Here is a 17,830-nt window from a genome sequence, read left to right as displayed (position 1 = left end):
ATAAATGTTTTTGTGAATTGTATAGTAAATTTTAAAAATGAGGGTTCCAATGAGTATAGCATCAAGGAGAATTTTTAACACAGATAAAAAATTAATACGTTTAATATTTTGAGTAAAGTAAGCTTCACTTATACTATCTATTCAATTCATCTAAACTCCTTTCGAGATATATTTATTTTAAATAATTGACGTTTAATGGACTGAAATTAAGTGATGATCTTATTAAAGTTTCTATATTTATTATACTTAATTATGTGAACAATGGCTAATAGTTACTGATTTTGATATCTCATAAAATTGTGTACAGGGTAACTGCAAATAAAATGTCACTCAATCATGCTATATTGACGTTTTTGATATAATTCTCATATAACTCATGTTAATGATATTATTCATTTATTATATTTATACTATATGGAAAAATATTAGACCAATAGAATTAATCAATCTTGATATTTAAAATAGTGTCTATTCTATAGTACATTATATATACATCTTCTTACATTATATTGTTAAATTCGTAGATCCGGCAGGATTCGAAGGCGGGAATCTGAAAACAAAATATTTCAATTTTGGAAATGTTGAAAAAAGAAAAAAAACATGAAAAAAGAAAAATGAAAAATTGTCGATGAGCTACAGAGATGAAAGAAATCAAATCATTGATAATTATATTGATGAATGGTCAATTTATTTGTGAATGGTTATAATAAACAGTGCCTTTTTATATATAGTGCATGCGCTGGACTGATCTATGATTACTTATAAAGTTAGTTGACATATTCTCATATACATGTTTTTAAGAAATTCGTCAAGATTAATTTCGGCGTTACCTTCATCAACTATTCTTAGGCACTATCATAAAAATTCATTTATATCAAAAATGTCATCCTTGAATGCAACTGTTCCTAGTGCAATGCCAATTGATAATGCTGCTAATGAGTATAGAAAACGTGTTTTATCTGACAGTTCAAATGAACCTGTTCAGTCTCAAAAGAAGGGAAAGAAATTGAAATTAAAAAAATATAAAGCTAAGAAAGTTGATTCAACTTCTCCACTTGGAGTTTTACAGTTTGAAATTGATGAGCTTTTAAATAGTGAAAACTTGACTCGAAAGTCTGTAGTTAATGATATTAGTTCGATATTAAATGATAAAGTCAAAGATGAATCTTCCGTCACATCTAAATACCACCGTGTTGTCACTGATGTTAAAGTTTTATCAGTTAGTGCAAATGGTGATGGTTTAGCTATTATTGATAACCCAGTTGAAGACAATAAAAAGCAAGTTGTTATCATTCCATTTGGTTTACCTGGCGATATAGTCGAAATTAGAGTTTTCAAGACTCATCCACATTATGTTGAAAGTGATCTATTAAAAGTAATTAAAAAGTCTGATATACGTAAGGACGACCTTATTAAATGTAAATACTTTGGTAAATGTTCAGGTTGTCAGTATCAGTTCTTAACTTACGACGAACAGTTGATCATGAAAAGAAATACTGTTGCAAATGCCTACAAATATTTTGCACCAAAATTATGCAAAGAGGAACTCATTCCCAAGATTGGAGATACGATTGCCTCTCCACTACAATATGGTTACAGAACAAAGTTAACTCCACATTTTGATGTTCCAAGGAAAGTGAAAGAATTCGAAGAGAAGCCTCCGTTAGGTTTTGGACAAAAAGGTAGACCTCATTGGAGAACAGAAACAATATCTGAAGGCGGAAGCGCTTCGATCCTGGATATCGAAGAATGTATCATAGGTACAGACATTATCAACAAAGGTATGTCAAATGAAAGGAAAAAATTTGATGAAGAGTTCACTAAATACAAGAAAGGTGCAACTTTTTTATTAAGAGAACATACAAGAGTAATTGATTCCAATACTAATGTTGGTAAAATTATTGAAGAAGAAGAGGCTTCCAAAGACTCATCGAATGACAATAAAATATCATACATTGAACTTAATGATGAACAGAATAATAAACCATTAGTCAAAACATGTGTAACAAACTCTAGACAGATTGTTACCGAGTATGTCGATGGTTATACATTCCAATTCAGTGCTGGTGAATTTTTCCAAAATAATAACTCCATTCTACCAGTAGTTACTCAATATGTACGTGAAAATTTAATACTACCAGACGTTAATGGCGAGTCGGCTCCAAGATATCTAGTTGACTGTTACTGTGGTTCTGGGCTATTTAGTATTTGTAGTTCCAAAGGTGTGGATAAGGTCATTGGTGTTGAAATTTCTGCTGATAGTGTTTCATTTGCTATTAAGAACGCAGAAAATAATGGTGTCAAAAACTGTAACTTCATTGTTGGCAAAGCTGAGAAACTATTTGAATCTATTGATGTTCCAAATGATAGAACTTCGGTTATATTGGATCCGCCAAGAAAAGGTTGTGACGAACTGTTTTTGAAACAGTTAGCAGAATACAATCCAGCTAAGATTGTGTACATTTCTTGTAACGTGCATTCACAAGCTAGAGACGTTGAGTATTTTTTGAAAGAAACTGAAAATGGTAAACTATACAAAATGGACAGTTTAAGAGGTTTCGATTTCTTTCCACAAACACATCATGTTGAAGGTGTTTGTGTTCTTACGAGGGTTTAAGTTTTGATCCCCCAACTCCTTGAAATAAAGAAGCCTTTTTGAACAATAAATCAACATATATATATTTACGATGAACTTATTTATATATACTGCCATCATTCATTTTACAATTTGTATACTGCATTAATATACTCACAATATGTGGAACTTCAGATACATGACATGATTCTTTAATATAAACTTTATTATTTAACTGGAACCATTGCCATTGTCGATTACAATTTAAATATTAGAAGCAAGTACTCTTTACATCAAGTGTTTATTTTACCTTTCCATTTTTAATTATCTTCCCGCATTCGGGCAAAGATAGTCATCGTTTTCGTTTACAATTCATGCAGATTGTTTTGACTAGCAATCATTTCTAAACTCTAAATATTTTTTATTGATTTGAGTGGAGTAAAGAAAAGTTCCAATCGTTCACCTTCAACTCAGATGTAATTTATGTTTATAATGACCAGGGTTCTGTGTAAATCGTACTGAACTACAACTTTTAGGTAATATTTGCTTTGTGGATTTCATTAAAAATCAAAGGTTCTTCATCTTATATATAAGGAACCTTTACCTCAAAGTTTTGTGTATTTCAACATATTTTAGAAAGAAAGTGTGAGGTATTTCTAATACAAGAATATTTAAATAAATTAAAAATGAAGGGAGAAACTGCTGTATGCACATTATTGTATTCATTGGATTATTTACCAGGTGTATTTACACTAGGAACTCGAATTAACAAAGTTTTATCAAGTACGGAGTGCACAGTAAAATTCAAGGTAGTTTTACTTGTCAATGAATCATTATGGAAAAATGACATATCTGAAGAAGTCAAGGAACTACTAAATAAATTGTTTGATAATATCATCCAGATTCGTCCATTGAATGGTCAACAATTGATCGAAGGTTTAAATAAAAGCAATAAAAACTTACTAAATAGACCAGAATTACTTTTTGCAGTAATCAAGCTTAAACTATGGAGTTTAGTTGAATTCGAAAAAATTGTTTACTTAGATTGTGACACTCTTCCCATACAAAATCTGTTTTTTAATAATATTCTACAAGATACTAAAGTACAAACTAAGTACCAGATTTCAGCAAGTTCTGATATAGGATGGCCAGACATGTTTAATTCTGGAGTAATGGTGATCATACCAGATTTGGAGGTATACGATGAATTAACTAATTTTGCTCTAAACAATATTTCATTAGACTCCTCAGATCAAGGTATTTTAAACCAATTCTTTAATCCTTTTTTTCATAAATTATCTAAAAGTAGACTATCCAAATATAGCCTATTGAGATTACCATTTGTGTATAATATAACAATACCAAACAATGGCTATCAATATTCACCAGCATTGAACTATTTTAAAAATGAGATCCAATGCGTTCATTTTATTGGTGTGAATAAACCTTGGAGAATTACTGATGGTAGTAGGGATGAAAATGAATATTCCAATATGTGGAAAAATATGTATAGAGAATTCCAACTAGATTACCTGTTACTCAACTATATGCAAAAAATAAATCTTAATTCTTCAATAAATGATATCGATAGTCACTGTTTAAATCAATTATTGAAAAATCATAAAACTGAATCCCAAAAGGATAATAATATTCAAGTTCCAGCTCAATTTAATGAAAATAAAGCTAAATCTGATTTCGTGGAACATATTATACAAGAATCACCAAATGAACCTTCATCCAGCACTGTTATTAGCCAGAGCGTTGATTTCAAAGAACTACAGTTCAAATCCGGCAATGAGTCTGTACCAAATACTGCATTATATCGTAACAACGTATTAATAACGTATGAAAAGAAAGATGAATTAGATACTGTTAATAACAACATCTCTTTCATGGCAACACATCCGATTGAAAGAGCATCTGATAATATAATATATGGTAAAGAAATGCCATTAAACCAACTTGTGGCACCACTACCCAAAGAACAACTTAGAAAAAACACATTTTTAGAGGATGGAACTAAAAATGGAACAACTGTTTTTGATTGGGAAAAAACTAATTACTTAGAAGAAACTGAAAGAGTATTTCCTGACGATACAAATGGTAATCTCAATTTGCAACGACAAGATAAAACAAAATACACAACAACAACCTTGCAACCGTCATCGGCACCTCAAACTCAGATGCCACCAAAGAAAAAATCCGATAATAATAGTACTAATAATAAACGACATAATATTCCGCCTATTTTTGAATGGGAAAACACAGATTATTTGAATACAGTAACTAGAACTTTCCCTGAAGATGACTGAAATGAGTAAAATGAAAAATAAATTATTATACTGTTGTCTTTCAACCCAATGTAATATATTAATATATTAATAAATTCATATATTCATGTATTCATGTATTCCGAAAAAAACACATAATGCATCAAAAACTAAAGCCCTATTCGAAACTTGTAACAATCAGTGATCTAACGTCTTCCAGTTTTTAATAATATAGTAAAAATAACATAATAATGTAATAATGTATACTTCCCTAGTAACACACTCGTAGAAATACAATAATAAACCTCAAAATAGAGGCTTTACAATCGAACAAAGGAATTAAGCGGACCACAAAGTGAAGAAATCTGACAAATAATTGAAAAACTTCACAGAAGGACTTGTCCTTTTTAGATTTCAAGGCTGTATTCATAATGAATGCAATGAAATCTAGCATACATTTTTTTTTTTGCGTTTTTATTTTTTGGTTAGTTAATTAATAACAAGCAGTACAAATCAACGACATCTGATAACCTACCACTCCCAACACCGGTTTAACTACTAATATCAACACCTTGCTCTGATCCTTTTTAGAACTAAGATGACTTTTTATTAATTAATGCTCTTTCTGTACCCATCTTCTTTCATCAGTACTTTCTAAGGTAAGAAAGATTTGATCTCATAAATATCAGTTTAATAATTGGTTTTATGAAAATAAATAGACTGTTATTATTTCGCTTCATTTCTTTGTATGGTAATTAGCAAACTATTATCTATTGTCTAAGTATAATGTGGTAGCAGGATTTTGTATTCTAGTATAATCAGATGTACTCTTTCACCTTTGTTAATCTAATCATTAAAATTTTATCATGAATTTCGAATGCGTTATCCTATATATAGAATCTCTTTTCACTTCTTGGTCCATTACGTAGTGACTGATTGTGCTATTATTATGTTACATTTTTGAATCAAATTATTTTATTTTCTATAGAGAGTAGTACTGGTGTGTGTTAGAATAACAATACTTCGATGACTTGATTCGAGAAAAGAAATCATTCTACACAAGGTTGTAATAAATAATTCAATATTATAACATAATATCTCTGGGCATTTTTTTAGCTATCGTAGAATATTGATCAGTTGATTCACAACTATATATTAATAAACCGCTTGCTAAGATAGAATATTCAATAAACAGATGTATATAAGAGGTGCATGCATCTACTGATCTATAAGACATTACATTTGATGTTTAATATTAATTCACCTTTGAAATCAATATCGACAATTTAATTAACACAAGAGACTTCAAACAATAAAAGGTTTTTACGAGTAGTAATAAATATTTTATGTTGAAATAAATTATTAGAAAACTTCAGTTTTCTTTATTTTATACTTTATTGTTTCTCTTTTTTTTGTTCTTGTAGTTAAAATTATGAAATGCACTTCATACTCATTAATATTTATTGTTTCAACAATTTTTGCACTTATATGGGATATTTTATATCCTATTTGCACTAATAGCGTATATTCAAATGCCAATTTTGATCAACTTTACAAATCATTATTTATTTATAATGATGAATATTTTTTCGAAAAATCTAACGAAATTAAGAATAAATATTTAGATATAACGCAAAGATCACTTTATGATAGATTAAAATTCTCAACAAATACATATGATGCCAATGTTTTATACAGAGATGACCCAGTAGATGAAATCATATTAGATGACAATGGTCAAATAATTAAACAAAATGCAACCATCTTCATGCTAACTAGGAATTGGGAACTTCCGGGCGTGCTGCATTCTATGAGATCTTTAGAAGATAGGTTTAATAAAAATTATCACTATGATTGGGTATTTCTAAATGATGTCCCATTCGATACTCAATTCATTGAGTCAACGACTGCAATGGCGAGTGGTGACGTTTACCACGGTGTAATTCCGACTGAGCATTGGGATTATCCAGAAGGAAATGATAAAACATCGTTAAATATATCGTTGAGTATCATGGAAGAACAAGGTATGGTTTACGGTGGTTCATTATCTTACAGGAATATGTGCCGTTTCAATTCTGGATTTTTCTTTAGACATGAATTATTACAGAAATACGATTATTATTTTAGAGTTGAACCCGATGTTGAATATTTCTGTGATTTTCCATATGATCCTTTCAAAGTAATGCATGATAAAGACTATAAATATGGTTTTGTGATATCGACATATGAATATGAAGAGACAATACCGTCACTATGGGAAGCAGTTGAAGAATATATTGAAGTATACCAAGATGAATTTGGTATAGATAACAATAAGAACATGTATGATTTCATCACCAATAAAGATACTAGTAGATCATGGGGAGTTAGTGTGGTAAGTTCCTCAGATTATAATCTATGTCATTTCTGGTCGAACTTTGAAATTGGTAACTTAAACTTCTTTAGAAGTGAAGCATATTTAAAATATTTTGAATTACTTGATTCTAAGATGGGATTTTACTCCGAAAGATGGGGAGACGCGCCTGTACATACAATAGCAGCATCTATATTATTGAATAAAGAAGAAATTATTCATTTTGATGAAATTGGTTACCAACATTTACCTTTTAAAACTTGTCCAGTTTCTTATTATTTACGTATTAAACAAAAATGCCAGTGTGATTTTGACGATAAACTGAACATCGATATTCAACCTAACAGTTGTCTGCCGAAATACTGGATTCACGGAAATGGAAAAACATTTGTTAAAGAGTAAATATAATCCGTCATTTAATAAAAGAGCATATTACTATTTAGTAGTCATTCATTTATATTACATTTTAAATCAAATATTAAGTTAAATTAAAATATTTCAAACTGACTAGTCAGTTTATATCATTCGTTTAATTACTGTAATTATAATTTGAATTTTAATTGTAAAATATATTAATTCCCCGATCATGATAATATATATTCTCGCAACATGCCTGTTTTATAACTCATAATTATGATGCACTTAGTGTTTTTTTAAAGTAAAACACGTTGTTTGATGTTAAAACAAAATTGACTAAAATTAATTTGATTATTATGTTTCTTTAATGCTGTCAATGCTAATACGACGCATTATAAAACTTATTCTCTAAGCAGTGTAGATAATTTTTAATATTTATTGATCATTAAATTAAAATATTTAATCTATTTTCTTATATACATGATATATTAAAATTCATTAATGGTGGATATAATGCGGTATATACTCATCCATATATCCTTTGATCGTTCTTTATAACATGAATTGTGGAGTTTGAAAATAACCCATGAACTTGAAGCAAACATCCTTTAAAATTAATGCCAGAAAAAGGATAATTATATTCACTTATATGACAAACGTCGTACTTCTCATCATACCATTACAAAATAGTTTAAGCTTGTAATGGTTGAGCTTGAGAAGATCCTGCACCTTCAGGTAATGGAGGAGCCATAGGTTTAGCTTGCCATGCTGCATATCTTTGAAACATCAAACCAACACCTTCAATAACGCCCAGTAGACAGGCACAAGTGATAGCACTATTTCTGGTATGTTTCCAACCGCCTCTAATAGCTAAAGCACCACCAGTAAAGAAACCGGCAATGATCGCATTCCATGGATCTTCTCTCTTTCTAACTGCTTTCACACCACAATCAAAGGTGGAGAACAAACCACCCCATACACCAAAGTTACCTCCTACTACTGGAGCACGAGCTTTAATAGAGCTTACAGCCCCTATACCACGCTCACCTAATGGAGAATTTCTAAACCCCTTTATACCATGCCAAACTAAACCACCAATGGCACCCATAGCAAAGGCACCACCAAAATCATTTAAAATGACAATTGGACATGGATCTCTTGAATGATCAGCGGACATTATACTATAATCAATAGATTTATTAAATAAAATATTTGGTTGACTAAGTTAGTTTGACTTCAAGAAAAAGGCTATATTGAACAAACTTCTTGAGCATGTACCTCAGGACAATTTATAAATAATATAAGTTGCTTTATAGTTTTACAATGTTTTAAACTGTATTTAGCGTTATGATTAATTATATTTTTAATAATGGACAATTAATAGTTGCACTGTGCCAACATTTTTCAAATATATAAACTTCAACCCATTCACCGAAATTGCATGTCGGGTAACTTTTAGCACCGCTACAAAAGCACAACATTGCTGTGTAAAAATAAATACAGCTAAATCAGTGGAAGTTACAATACTATGTTAGGTTGTAGGTAAGCTTACTTAGTTTCTGTATATTATAATTTATTAATTAACAGAAGGTATTCCTTTCATGTTTGATAAACAATATTGTTAAAAATATATAGCTTATTTCCCTGTTATGTTATATTTGTGATAGATGCTAGTAACGTTTCATTCGATTTATAGACGGTACTATCTTTTCATAGAATTGTACCACGTATGATACCAATGACCATATAGAGGGTTGTGTAAAATGTCCTTTCTTGTGTTATCATCGACATTCCACGGTTTAAGTTTCCTATAATCGAGTATTTTACAGTTTATGTCATCAACTTTTACGTAACTGGTTAAATGTTGTAGATAACCATCAGAGTTTAAATGTTGCCATGAAGCTGCAAAAAGTTGTTTCAATATTTGACTGTTTGATTGTTCCATTAGTTTCTGATGGTTGATGTCTTCATTACCGTAACAAGTAAAATATTCCTTAACACACATGCCAACTTCACTAATCGGACGGAACAATACTAAATCTAATTCATTATTATCGATATCGTCTTCATTAACTTCTATTGGTGAACTGTTTACACCTTTACCGACAAGATCGACATTGTTGTTTGTAAGTAGTACACATGTTTCATTATCGATTTTATCGCAGATTTCTTCGCTGCATAATAATTCATCGATGTTTTGCGTCACCATTAAAGTTGGTGATAGATAACAAATTAATTCATAGTCATCATTAATAAATTGTAAGAATAATGCCAGTTTTGATATGTTTGGATTTATTTGGGAGCCATTGTACGCTAGTATATGTGTGACCTCGTTTGAGACGTCTATTATTCTAATATTTGCTATATTTAAAAGTTTTAAATCAAGTTTTTGGATAGCTGACTTATTGGAAGTATAATATGGGATCAAATTTAAAACAGCGAATTCGAAACGTGAATTAACTTGTCTCAGTGATTGATGCAAAACAATTATGGATTTAATAATATCTATTGTTGTGTTCTCATCGATTATAGTGACCCACAACTTATTTTTATCAATAGAGTCCGGTTCAACAGAGTATTGTGAGACACCAGAGAAAGAACTCCTTGGGTTTAATAGTTGTCTTACCCATTGAACTTCCACTATTGAGCCTTTTCTTTGACGAGCCGAATGGTCATTATATATTAAATCGACATCTGCATCAATTTCTATATCCAGCGGTGGATTTAGCGGCTCGACATTTCTCAACAGCAGAGAATTATTAGTCGTTTCTTTATTATCCAGTTGAAAGTTATTCCAAATCTCAGTCAACGCATCGGAAGTTGTGTCTGCCAGACTGTAATGACGTTTAAACAATTGATAATCATAGATATCTCTGTTTGTCGGATCACCGCTACCATTAGTACCTTCACTGTTGTTACTATTTGATGCTTTTGTATAGTCGATGGCATTTGCTTTAATATTAACATAGTCATCATCGGCGAGTTGGTCTCCAGCTATACTTGTTGTATCTATATGATCATTACCTTGGGTTACCCCACTTGATTCATTCGTGCCCAAACTACTATCTATAGCAGAACTAATTGGGGAATCGATTGTATACGGTATATCATTAATTGTTTCCTGGGGCTCTGACCAGGATTTCCTTACCAATTCAGCCAAATCACCGTCCTCTAACGAAACATCACCTTCAAACACCATTCCCTCATCAATCGATTTGTTAGTATATTCCATTACACCCGACCGACGTTTTTTATCTACGTTCAGAAACTGAAAACAATATGTTCAAAAAATATCCTTCTATTAGAGTACACTAGTTCCCAATCTTATTGCAATTAAGTCTATATCTAATGAATGTTTCTAAATCAATTGTAATAATTCCAACTAATTAACTGTCAATTCATTATATTTAAAACAAATTATATTTTATATTTATTTCATTGTATTATACTATGTTACATAAATTATTAAAATATTAAAATATTAAATTATTAAATTAGTGAACCTTAAAAAAATAGTAAAGGAAAAAGAAAAAGCACTGTTAGTAAATGCTTTGCATGTATGAAGAAGAGACAGCCTTATTACTTCGGTTCTATATGAGATATTATTATGTATGTATGATTCTTGATATAACAGTTCTATTTCGACACGTTTATACGCTAATGCATGTAACTGTTGTCAGAAAACAGAAGCGTGAGCCGTCAGGAAACGAAACGGCACTGCAGTATTATGTGCATGAAAAAGTAGTGTATTGAAGACTTTTAGTTAGTGATTCGGCGCAGCACAGCGCAGCACAGCGAAGTACCGGTTACATACTATCAATAAATTATTCAATAGACGCTGTTTTTCGTTTTAACTATGGGAGAAAAATAAGGGTTTGTGGAGAAATTGGAATTAAGTCACATGCTAATTAATTGGCTGAATACGTTTCAGCGGTGTCCAAATTGAAAAGTGTCTGGCTCTAGTAACGAACGACACAGATAGATGCTATTTTAATTATTATAGAATTATTAGAACACTGAATATATGTCTATTGGGTAGTGAGTATTGATTGTATGTGACTGTTTTCTTAATTATGCGTAATATATATATATATCAGGTTTTTATTAAAAACATTGTTTCGGTTTCCAATGAACTTGGAATGGTGTAAATGTAAGCACTCTATGTGATTCTTTGGGAATATGTTATGTCGTTGTAAGGAATCACTATGATGATCAATTTCTATATGTACCTATAGGCTGGAAATTGGCTATGCGGTTCAGTTTCTTTAGTTAGTAGGAAACTGTCGTCATTAGTTGCGTAGTTTGGTACGAACGTTTGCACTTCAGGGTAACCACGCATTGTACGGTACTAGTTAAAATATATTAATATACTAATATACTATAGACTGGTTACTCTTCTTATATATTTGAATCTAGTTGTAACTTATTATAGTTGTTGTTGGCTGTAATTTCTGAACTCCATCCTAACGTTGAACACCATCTCGGAATTTATCGTGCAAGGTCTCGAAATCCCGCTGACGCCTCAGTCATATTAAACCAACTACAGACTCCCCCTCCTTTTAAACCCTTCAACTTAAATTTTAATGTTTTAATTGAATCATCAAGTAATCACAAGTACTACGTTTATGAAGGAATGAAAAATATTAGGTACAATTCATTGAAGAGGCTCTTTTCTCAATTGAATAGTGGTAATATACTGAATAAAAATAAAAATAGAGTCAAAGATGATAATGAAGAATTGAAAAATACTATCAAATATTTGATTCAGAATGCTAATACAAATGATTCTATAAAATTTCCATATAAAAATAACAGTAACATAAAGAAAGAGCAAATTAAGCATATAGAGACAATATCAAATGTACTCAATAGATCCTTGCCGGAAGTGGATGTGAAGAAGAAAAATGTAGAACAGCATTATCAGGTACTGTTTTCTCAATTAAAAAATATTGTCGAAAAATCAATTTCAAATACAAATTCAAATACAATAAGTAATGAAGATAAAACATCAACATTGTATAATGAATTGATGCTATTAAAATATAATAATAGAACCCCTGCTAATAGAGTAAATACTCTCATTAAGATACTATTACACAAGGATTTTAAGGAATATCCAAAGGTTTGGAATAACATAACGTTCTTTGACAATAGATTAGATAGAGTTAACATATCGTTATTATTGTTTTATAAAACCCATAACCAACAAATATATGATGCCTATTTTGATGATTGGTTGGAAAATTACAATTCGTTATCCATTCCAATAAAAAGAATAATGTGGAGATGCATGTCAGTGCCAAAAGATAATCATAATGTCATTAAGTTGTTAGATATATTAACCATGGAGAAAAGCCAAGTCATCAAACCACTGGATATTATGGTGATATTTCAATCTTTATACAAACAAAATCATGCATTGGTGGATGACAGCACTATTCGTACATATTGTACCGAGCCGTTAACAACTAATCAAATGTTGTTCATACAGGTTTTAAAAACATTATCAAAGTATTCTCATCAGAATGATGGTGATATCTCATTGGATTTATATATCCCAAAAGCTAAAGATTGGATAACGAGCATCGTTAAATTAAGTGTGGAAAATAAATTATGTGCAGAAATTAATGATGTATCTGAAATCCCAATGCATAACACTAAGTCTCTGAGCAACAACTCCCAAGGCATATCTTTTTATAAATTTAAATTCATCAGGGCACTAGACATTAATATCCAAGAGATACGTTTATTTTGTAATCCTAAAAGGGATGAATACAAATATGCACAATTATTGAATGAACTTGATGCAATTACTGAAAGTTTGCTTCAAGAAGAAAAGGAAATAAAATCGCTTATGTCAATTAAATTTATATAAAAATTCTTCTTATGTTTATATTCATACAATTAAATAGTTAAAATACAGGTGAGTTCTATTGGAATATTTTAAATTTTATTTTGTGTTCTTTTTTTCTTTTAACTTATATGATTATTAGAGAATGCTTTTTTCGATTATGTAAAGTTTTGTTCTTAAAAAGATAAGTGTATTTATAAGAACAAAAACTTGTAGTGCAGTGGGGTTGATATTAGTCTAATCTTCTCCCCTAGATTTATCCTTCTTCTTCTTCTTGTTTGAAGAGTCATCACTTTTTTTATGACTTCTCTTCTTACTCTTATGTTCTTTCTTATGTTCTTTCTTATGTTCTTTCTCAGTCGATTTCTTTTCAGTGGAAAGTTGTTTACTATCATCTAAACCAAAATCTTTTGCATCATAGCCAGTTGCGAAATGTTTCAATTGTAAATTTTCGAGTTTAGTGACATTTTTACGTGGAGTTCTAACTTTTTCATAATCAATATCTGGTATAGCAGCAACTTTACTTACTGTCAAAATTTTATCAAATTTAACAGAATCACTTTTTTTAGAACCACCTATATTAACAGATAAAGTTTCTTTATCAGCGTTTGAACTTAATAAGACTAAATTTGACGATAAATTTTGTGTTAAATCTTCGGATAATAAATATTTCTCATTGCTCTCTGCAACTGATATCACACCATTCGATAAAGGCAAAGTTTTTAAACTTGATGGATCTAATCCTTTCGGTAATTTAATCAACCAAAGCTGTTCATTCTTTGATAGTTTTGGAAATTTCTTCAAATTGGCAATCTTCCTATAATGTTTTGGGACCTTAAATGAAGGAATCTCTTCTCTGTCACTATCAGCATCAGAGTCTGATAGATATTCTTTAGATAAATGTGAAGATTTGGACATTTTATTTTTTTGTCACCAGTATGCTTTTGAATAATATATATATCTATTTATGTTCCACGTAGTGACGAGCTTTATTTTTTCGATCTAATTGCAACAACACCTATGTTCCACTAAAGTGTAATAAATAAGGCGTATTAGTCAACAAAATACTTATATTCTAGATATAGCTAAATCGATAAATAGATAAAAGAGATATTATAGTTACAAATGATATAATACTGATAAATTTTTATGTATTTTTTTTTTCATTTTACTTGCGATGCCCTCCTACTTCCTAATCCACTATAAAGTCATATTTCAATTTTTTTGTTCATAATGCCCAATACAACATATAATGAAACTATCCTACTGCTTACGACTACCACTAGAGTACACATATATAAATCAAATCGCTAATTATATTCGTTTACTTCTACTAACTATGTGAGCGGTACCGCTCATACCAAGAAAACTCAATAACAGTACATAATATACCTACACATACATACATACACAGCTTAACTATCTATTATCACTTACTATCCCATCAGTATCTAACGAACACTTGCTTGCCTTAAAAAAAATTTTCTTTTCGATGAGTTGGATCACCATCCACGAAACACATAACAAAACCAAATTATGCAGTTCATAGTTATATAATATGGGTTACAAGTTTGGTTTAATGCCCTAATTGCATTTTGGAGATTTGAACTTTTTTGCAAAAAATTATGAAATTTTGGAAATTAAATGTATTTTTTGGAAATGACGGCAGTTTCTACGCGGATTTCTTCGTAACTCATGGAAGTTTTCGTCGACTTTTCAAAAATTAAAAAATATTTATTTCTGCGCGATATGTTAGTAATTTAGACAATTTTTCAAATTTACATTTTTTTTGAAGGTAAGTAAGTGCATTTGATCTTTTTAATTGTTTGAACATTACTGTAATTTATTTGCTTAATATGCTATATTTGTTTGTTTTTTGTTTTCTTAAACCTAACTGACTGCAAACGAAATTTTTCATTGTCATTATTTTTGATATTGGAGTATATGAGGTAAAAATTTTATTTTTCATTTTTCAAACTGTTATTATTTTTAATATCAGAAAAGTATATAAAGCCATGATATTATTTAATTTTTCAATACTTTTTTTGATTCGTATTGTGTTTAAATTTATTTTGTGGATTTTATTTTATCTTTGTTACTACTTTTACAAAGGAGACAGGAATAACCAAGGAAATGAGTAGTACTATTTACTTTCTTTGGGTATTTTTAATGAGTTAAGCGTTAAAAACTTAAAGTTATGTTCAAGGATGAGCATATTCATGGAAAATAATGAAATAATTTCTTTTTTGAGATTCTGGCTTTGATGAAAATGTTGATTCTTCTTTCCCAGTCCGATTCGACCATGACGACAAGGGATTCTATCACGTTCTTTATCTTCTTTTGTTATGAAAGGTTTTTGGGATTTATTTCAAAAACATTTTATTTTGAATTTAGATAGTTTTATGGAACTTTTCTTGCCAAGTATTAAATACTTAAACAAGTTCTGAGCCTTTTTTATTCCATGAATTAACATTTTAGTGTTTTTTTCATTTTTAATGTTTTAACTCATTGTTATTTTATCATTATTTAGTATTATTTTAATTCACGATGATGAAAATTTGCTCCTTACATTCGCAGTTTCCACGGTAGGGGTACGCTTACGAACCCATCGTTTGTACCAATCAGTGACCGCTCATTTAATGAGACCTTCCTAGGATGTCTGAGTGTTTTACAATAATTCTATATATAATAAAATTTTTGTCTTGAAATATATTACTATGTATTAAGCTTTTGAAATATTCTTGGGTAACAACAAAAAATAATTAAGTAAGAGATTGTTATTCTTTGAAATTCTATATCTATTTTACTGTATATATGTGGTCGATGCAAATGTTCTATAAGATTCCAAAAGGTTTAGGTTCCCAATTAGGATGGTCTTGGAAAATTAGTATGCTCTGGTCGGGTGAAGTAGTTAGCTTCGGTTTCTTTGATGTTTTTTGTTTTAAATTGGCTAGGTCTTCTAATATGCTGTCTACATTAGTTGACTTAGTAGGTTTTGAAATAATTGTGGATGCGGATACCTTAGATTCAACTTTTTGCCTTCCCTCAAAAAAACTCTCTACATCTGCTTTCTTGAACTTACCATTATAAGATCCTATAAATGTTTCCATTGTTTCCGAGATTGCGTTTATTTGATCAGCAATGGCTTTTTTAACATGTTTCTTTTTCGTTTTCATGTTACTATCCTTGAATAATGCGATCATCGATTGGTAAGTATATAATGACAGATAATTAGGATGAGCTTCTATAAGTAGTTTCCATTTGCTCCAGCTTGAAGGTATAGCTTTATAATTTATATTTTCAAATAACGGTTTCAATACTTTGGTGTCTAACTTATCCCATGATTTAAAAACTCTAAGTAATTCAATTACATTATTTTTAACCTTAGAATGATCGGGATTCGAAAAAGTCTCTATCAACCATTTGAGCAGTTCATAATCAAATTCAGGCAGTCTCTTCAAACCAATATCAAAAATGATAGAATCATAGTGTTTCACACAAATATAAATGAATAACTGTTTGTTGGTATTTTTCTTCCATAAATTTCTAAAAGTTGAAATGTAATTATTGATTAACTCCGAAACTGGTATGTCATTTCTTTTTCTTTTTTTATTTCCATGTTTGTTCTTATATTCATGATCATCACTAAAGTTCTTGCTTCTTATCACTTGCATATTTTGACTTTCCCAAATAGAAACATTTTCTATCAACAGATCTTTGATTTTAACTAACACATTAATGATGTCTATTAAATCTTCAGCATCAATGCCAAAAAAAGGTGTTTTCTCTTCAATGTCTTCATCACTCGAAGCTTCATCTAGTTGTTCATCATTCCAGTAATTATTCCAAAGCCATTTCAATGACTCTTTACAAGCCATTCGAAGCATTTCAAGACTCACTAATTCTCTCTCATGTGTACCACAATGTCTAAGATCTACTAACCATGACGGAAGATTGATTTTTTTTGCTAAAACATGTAAAGGGATTGCAAACACTGATTGCTGACTAGGATCGAGTAAACCATTAACAAATCTAATTATTGCCATTGTATAACTTAATCTTACTGTTTCCTCGTTTATTTCATTAGAAGTAGAGCCTTGATTTTGAAATTTTTCGTCTAATAAAATTGAAGCAGTTAACTGTGAGGTAGTGGCAATTACATGTGGTAAATATATTGAACCCCTGCTAGTATAACTATTGACTCTTTCGATAGCTCTTATACGCATATCTGTGATTTTGTTAGATGCATCGTCGTCTTCATTTAACCATTTTTGGAAAAACCATTGCTTCAAATCATCTAATTCTTCTTTTCTCGACCAGGGAACGATTCGGGTATGCATTGCTCTTTAAATAGATCTTGGTATTTTCCTACAGCTAATACTATTTCAATATACTGATAAGACTACTAATTTGATATAATCATC

The 17,830-nt window shown here is 30.2% G+C and overlaps 8 protein-coding genes across 8 annotated transcripts; 4 read left to right on the top strand and 4 right to left on the bottom strand.

Moving 5' to 3' along the window:
• Positions 1-790: 790 nt before the first annotated feature.
• On the top strand, positions 791-2,617 carry TRM2 (tRNA (uracil(54)-C(5))-methyltransferase; the record flags this gene model as incomplete). Its single annotated transcript, XM_003683764.1, has 1 exon — positions 791-2,617. The coding sequence occupies one exon, from the start codon at positions 791-793 to the stop codon at positions 2,615-2,617; it is 1,827 nt and encodes a 608-aa protein (XP_003683812.1).
• A 644-nt stretch (positions 2,618-3,261) lies between these two features.
• On the top strand, positions 3,262-4,887 carry TPHA0A02970 (glycosyltransferase family 8 protein; the record flags this gene model as incomplete). Its single annotated transcript, XM_003683763.1, has 1 exon — positions 3,262-4,887. One exon carries the CDS (start codon positions 3,262-3,264, stop codon positions 4,885-4,887), a length of 1,626 nt encoding a protein of 541 aa, XP_003683811.1.
• Positions 4,888-6,277: 1,390 nt separating this feature from the next.
• Positions 6,278-7,600, top strand: TPHA0A02960 (glycosyltransferase family 15 protein; the record flags this gene model as incomplete). Its single annotated transcript, XM_003683762.1, has 1 exon — positions 6,278-7,600. The coding sequence occupies one exon, from the start codon at positions 6,278-6,280 to the stop codon at positions 7,598-7,600; it is 1,323 nt and encodes a 440-aa protein (XP_003683810.1).
• Positions 7,601-8,246: 646 nt separating this feature from the next.
• On the bottom strand, positions 8,247-8,732 carry TIM17 (protein transporter TIM17; the record flags this gene model as incomplete). Its single annotated transcript, XM_003683761.1, has 1 exon — positions 8,247-8,732. The coding sequence occupies one exon, from the start codon at positions 8,730-8,732 to the stop codon at positions 8,247-8,249; it is 486 nt and encodes a 161-aa protein (XP_003683809.1).
• A 525-nt stretch (positions 8,733-9,257) lies between these two features.
• On the bottom strand, positions 9,258-10,787 carry IDS2 (Ids2p; the record flags this gene model as incomplete). The annotated part of the gene is made up of 1 exon (XM_003683760.1): positions 9,258-10,787. One exon carries the CDS (start codon positions 10,785-10,787, stop codon positions 9,258-9,260), a length of 1,530 nt encoding a protein of 509 aa, XP_003683808.1.
• A 1,401-nt stretch (positions 10,788-12,188) lies between these two features.
• SMT1 (Smt1p) lies at positions 12,189-13,430 on the top strand (the record flags this gene model as incomplete). The annotated part of the gene is made up of 1 exon (XM_003683759.1): positions 12,189-13,430. The coding sequence occupies one exon, from the start codon at positions 12,189-12,191 to the stop codon at positions 13,428-13,430; it is 1,242 nt and encodes a 413-aa protein (XP_003683807.1).
• Positions 13,431-13,643: 213 nt separating this feature from the next.
• RPA34 (DNA-directed RNA polymerase I subunit RPA34) lies at positions 13,644-14,324 on the bottom strand (the record flags this gene model as incomplete). The annotated part of the gene is made up of 1 exon (XM_003683758.1): positions 13,644-14,324. The coding sequence occupies one exon, from the start codon at positions 14,322-14,324 to the stop codon at positions 13,644-13,646; it is 681 nt and encodes a 226-aa protein (XP_003683806.1).
• A 1,916-nt stretch (positions 14,325-16,240) lies between these two features.
• On the bottom strand, positions 16,241-17,746 carry LAS1 (rRNA-processing protein LAS1; the record flags this gene model as incomplete). Its single annotated transcript, XM_003683757.1, has 1 exon — positions 16,241-17,746. The coding sequence occupies one exon, from the start codon at positions 17,744-17,746 to the stop codon at positions 16,241-16,243; it is 1,506 nt and encodes a 501-aa protein (XP_003683805.1).
• Between the last annotated feature and the right edge of the window lie 84 nt (positions 17,747-17,830).

This window comes from Tetrapisispora phaffii, chromosome 1 (assembly GCF_000236905.1).
Source record: "Tetrapisispora phaffii CBS 4417 chromosome 1, complete genome".
Classification (NCBI taxonomy): Eukaryota; Fungi; Ascomycota; class Saccharomycetes; order Saccharomycetales; family Saccharomycetaceae; genus Tetrapisispora; species Tetrapisispora phaffii.
This window is presented reverse-complemented; position numbering and strand designations above follow the sequence as displayed.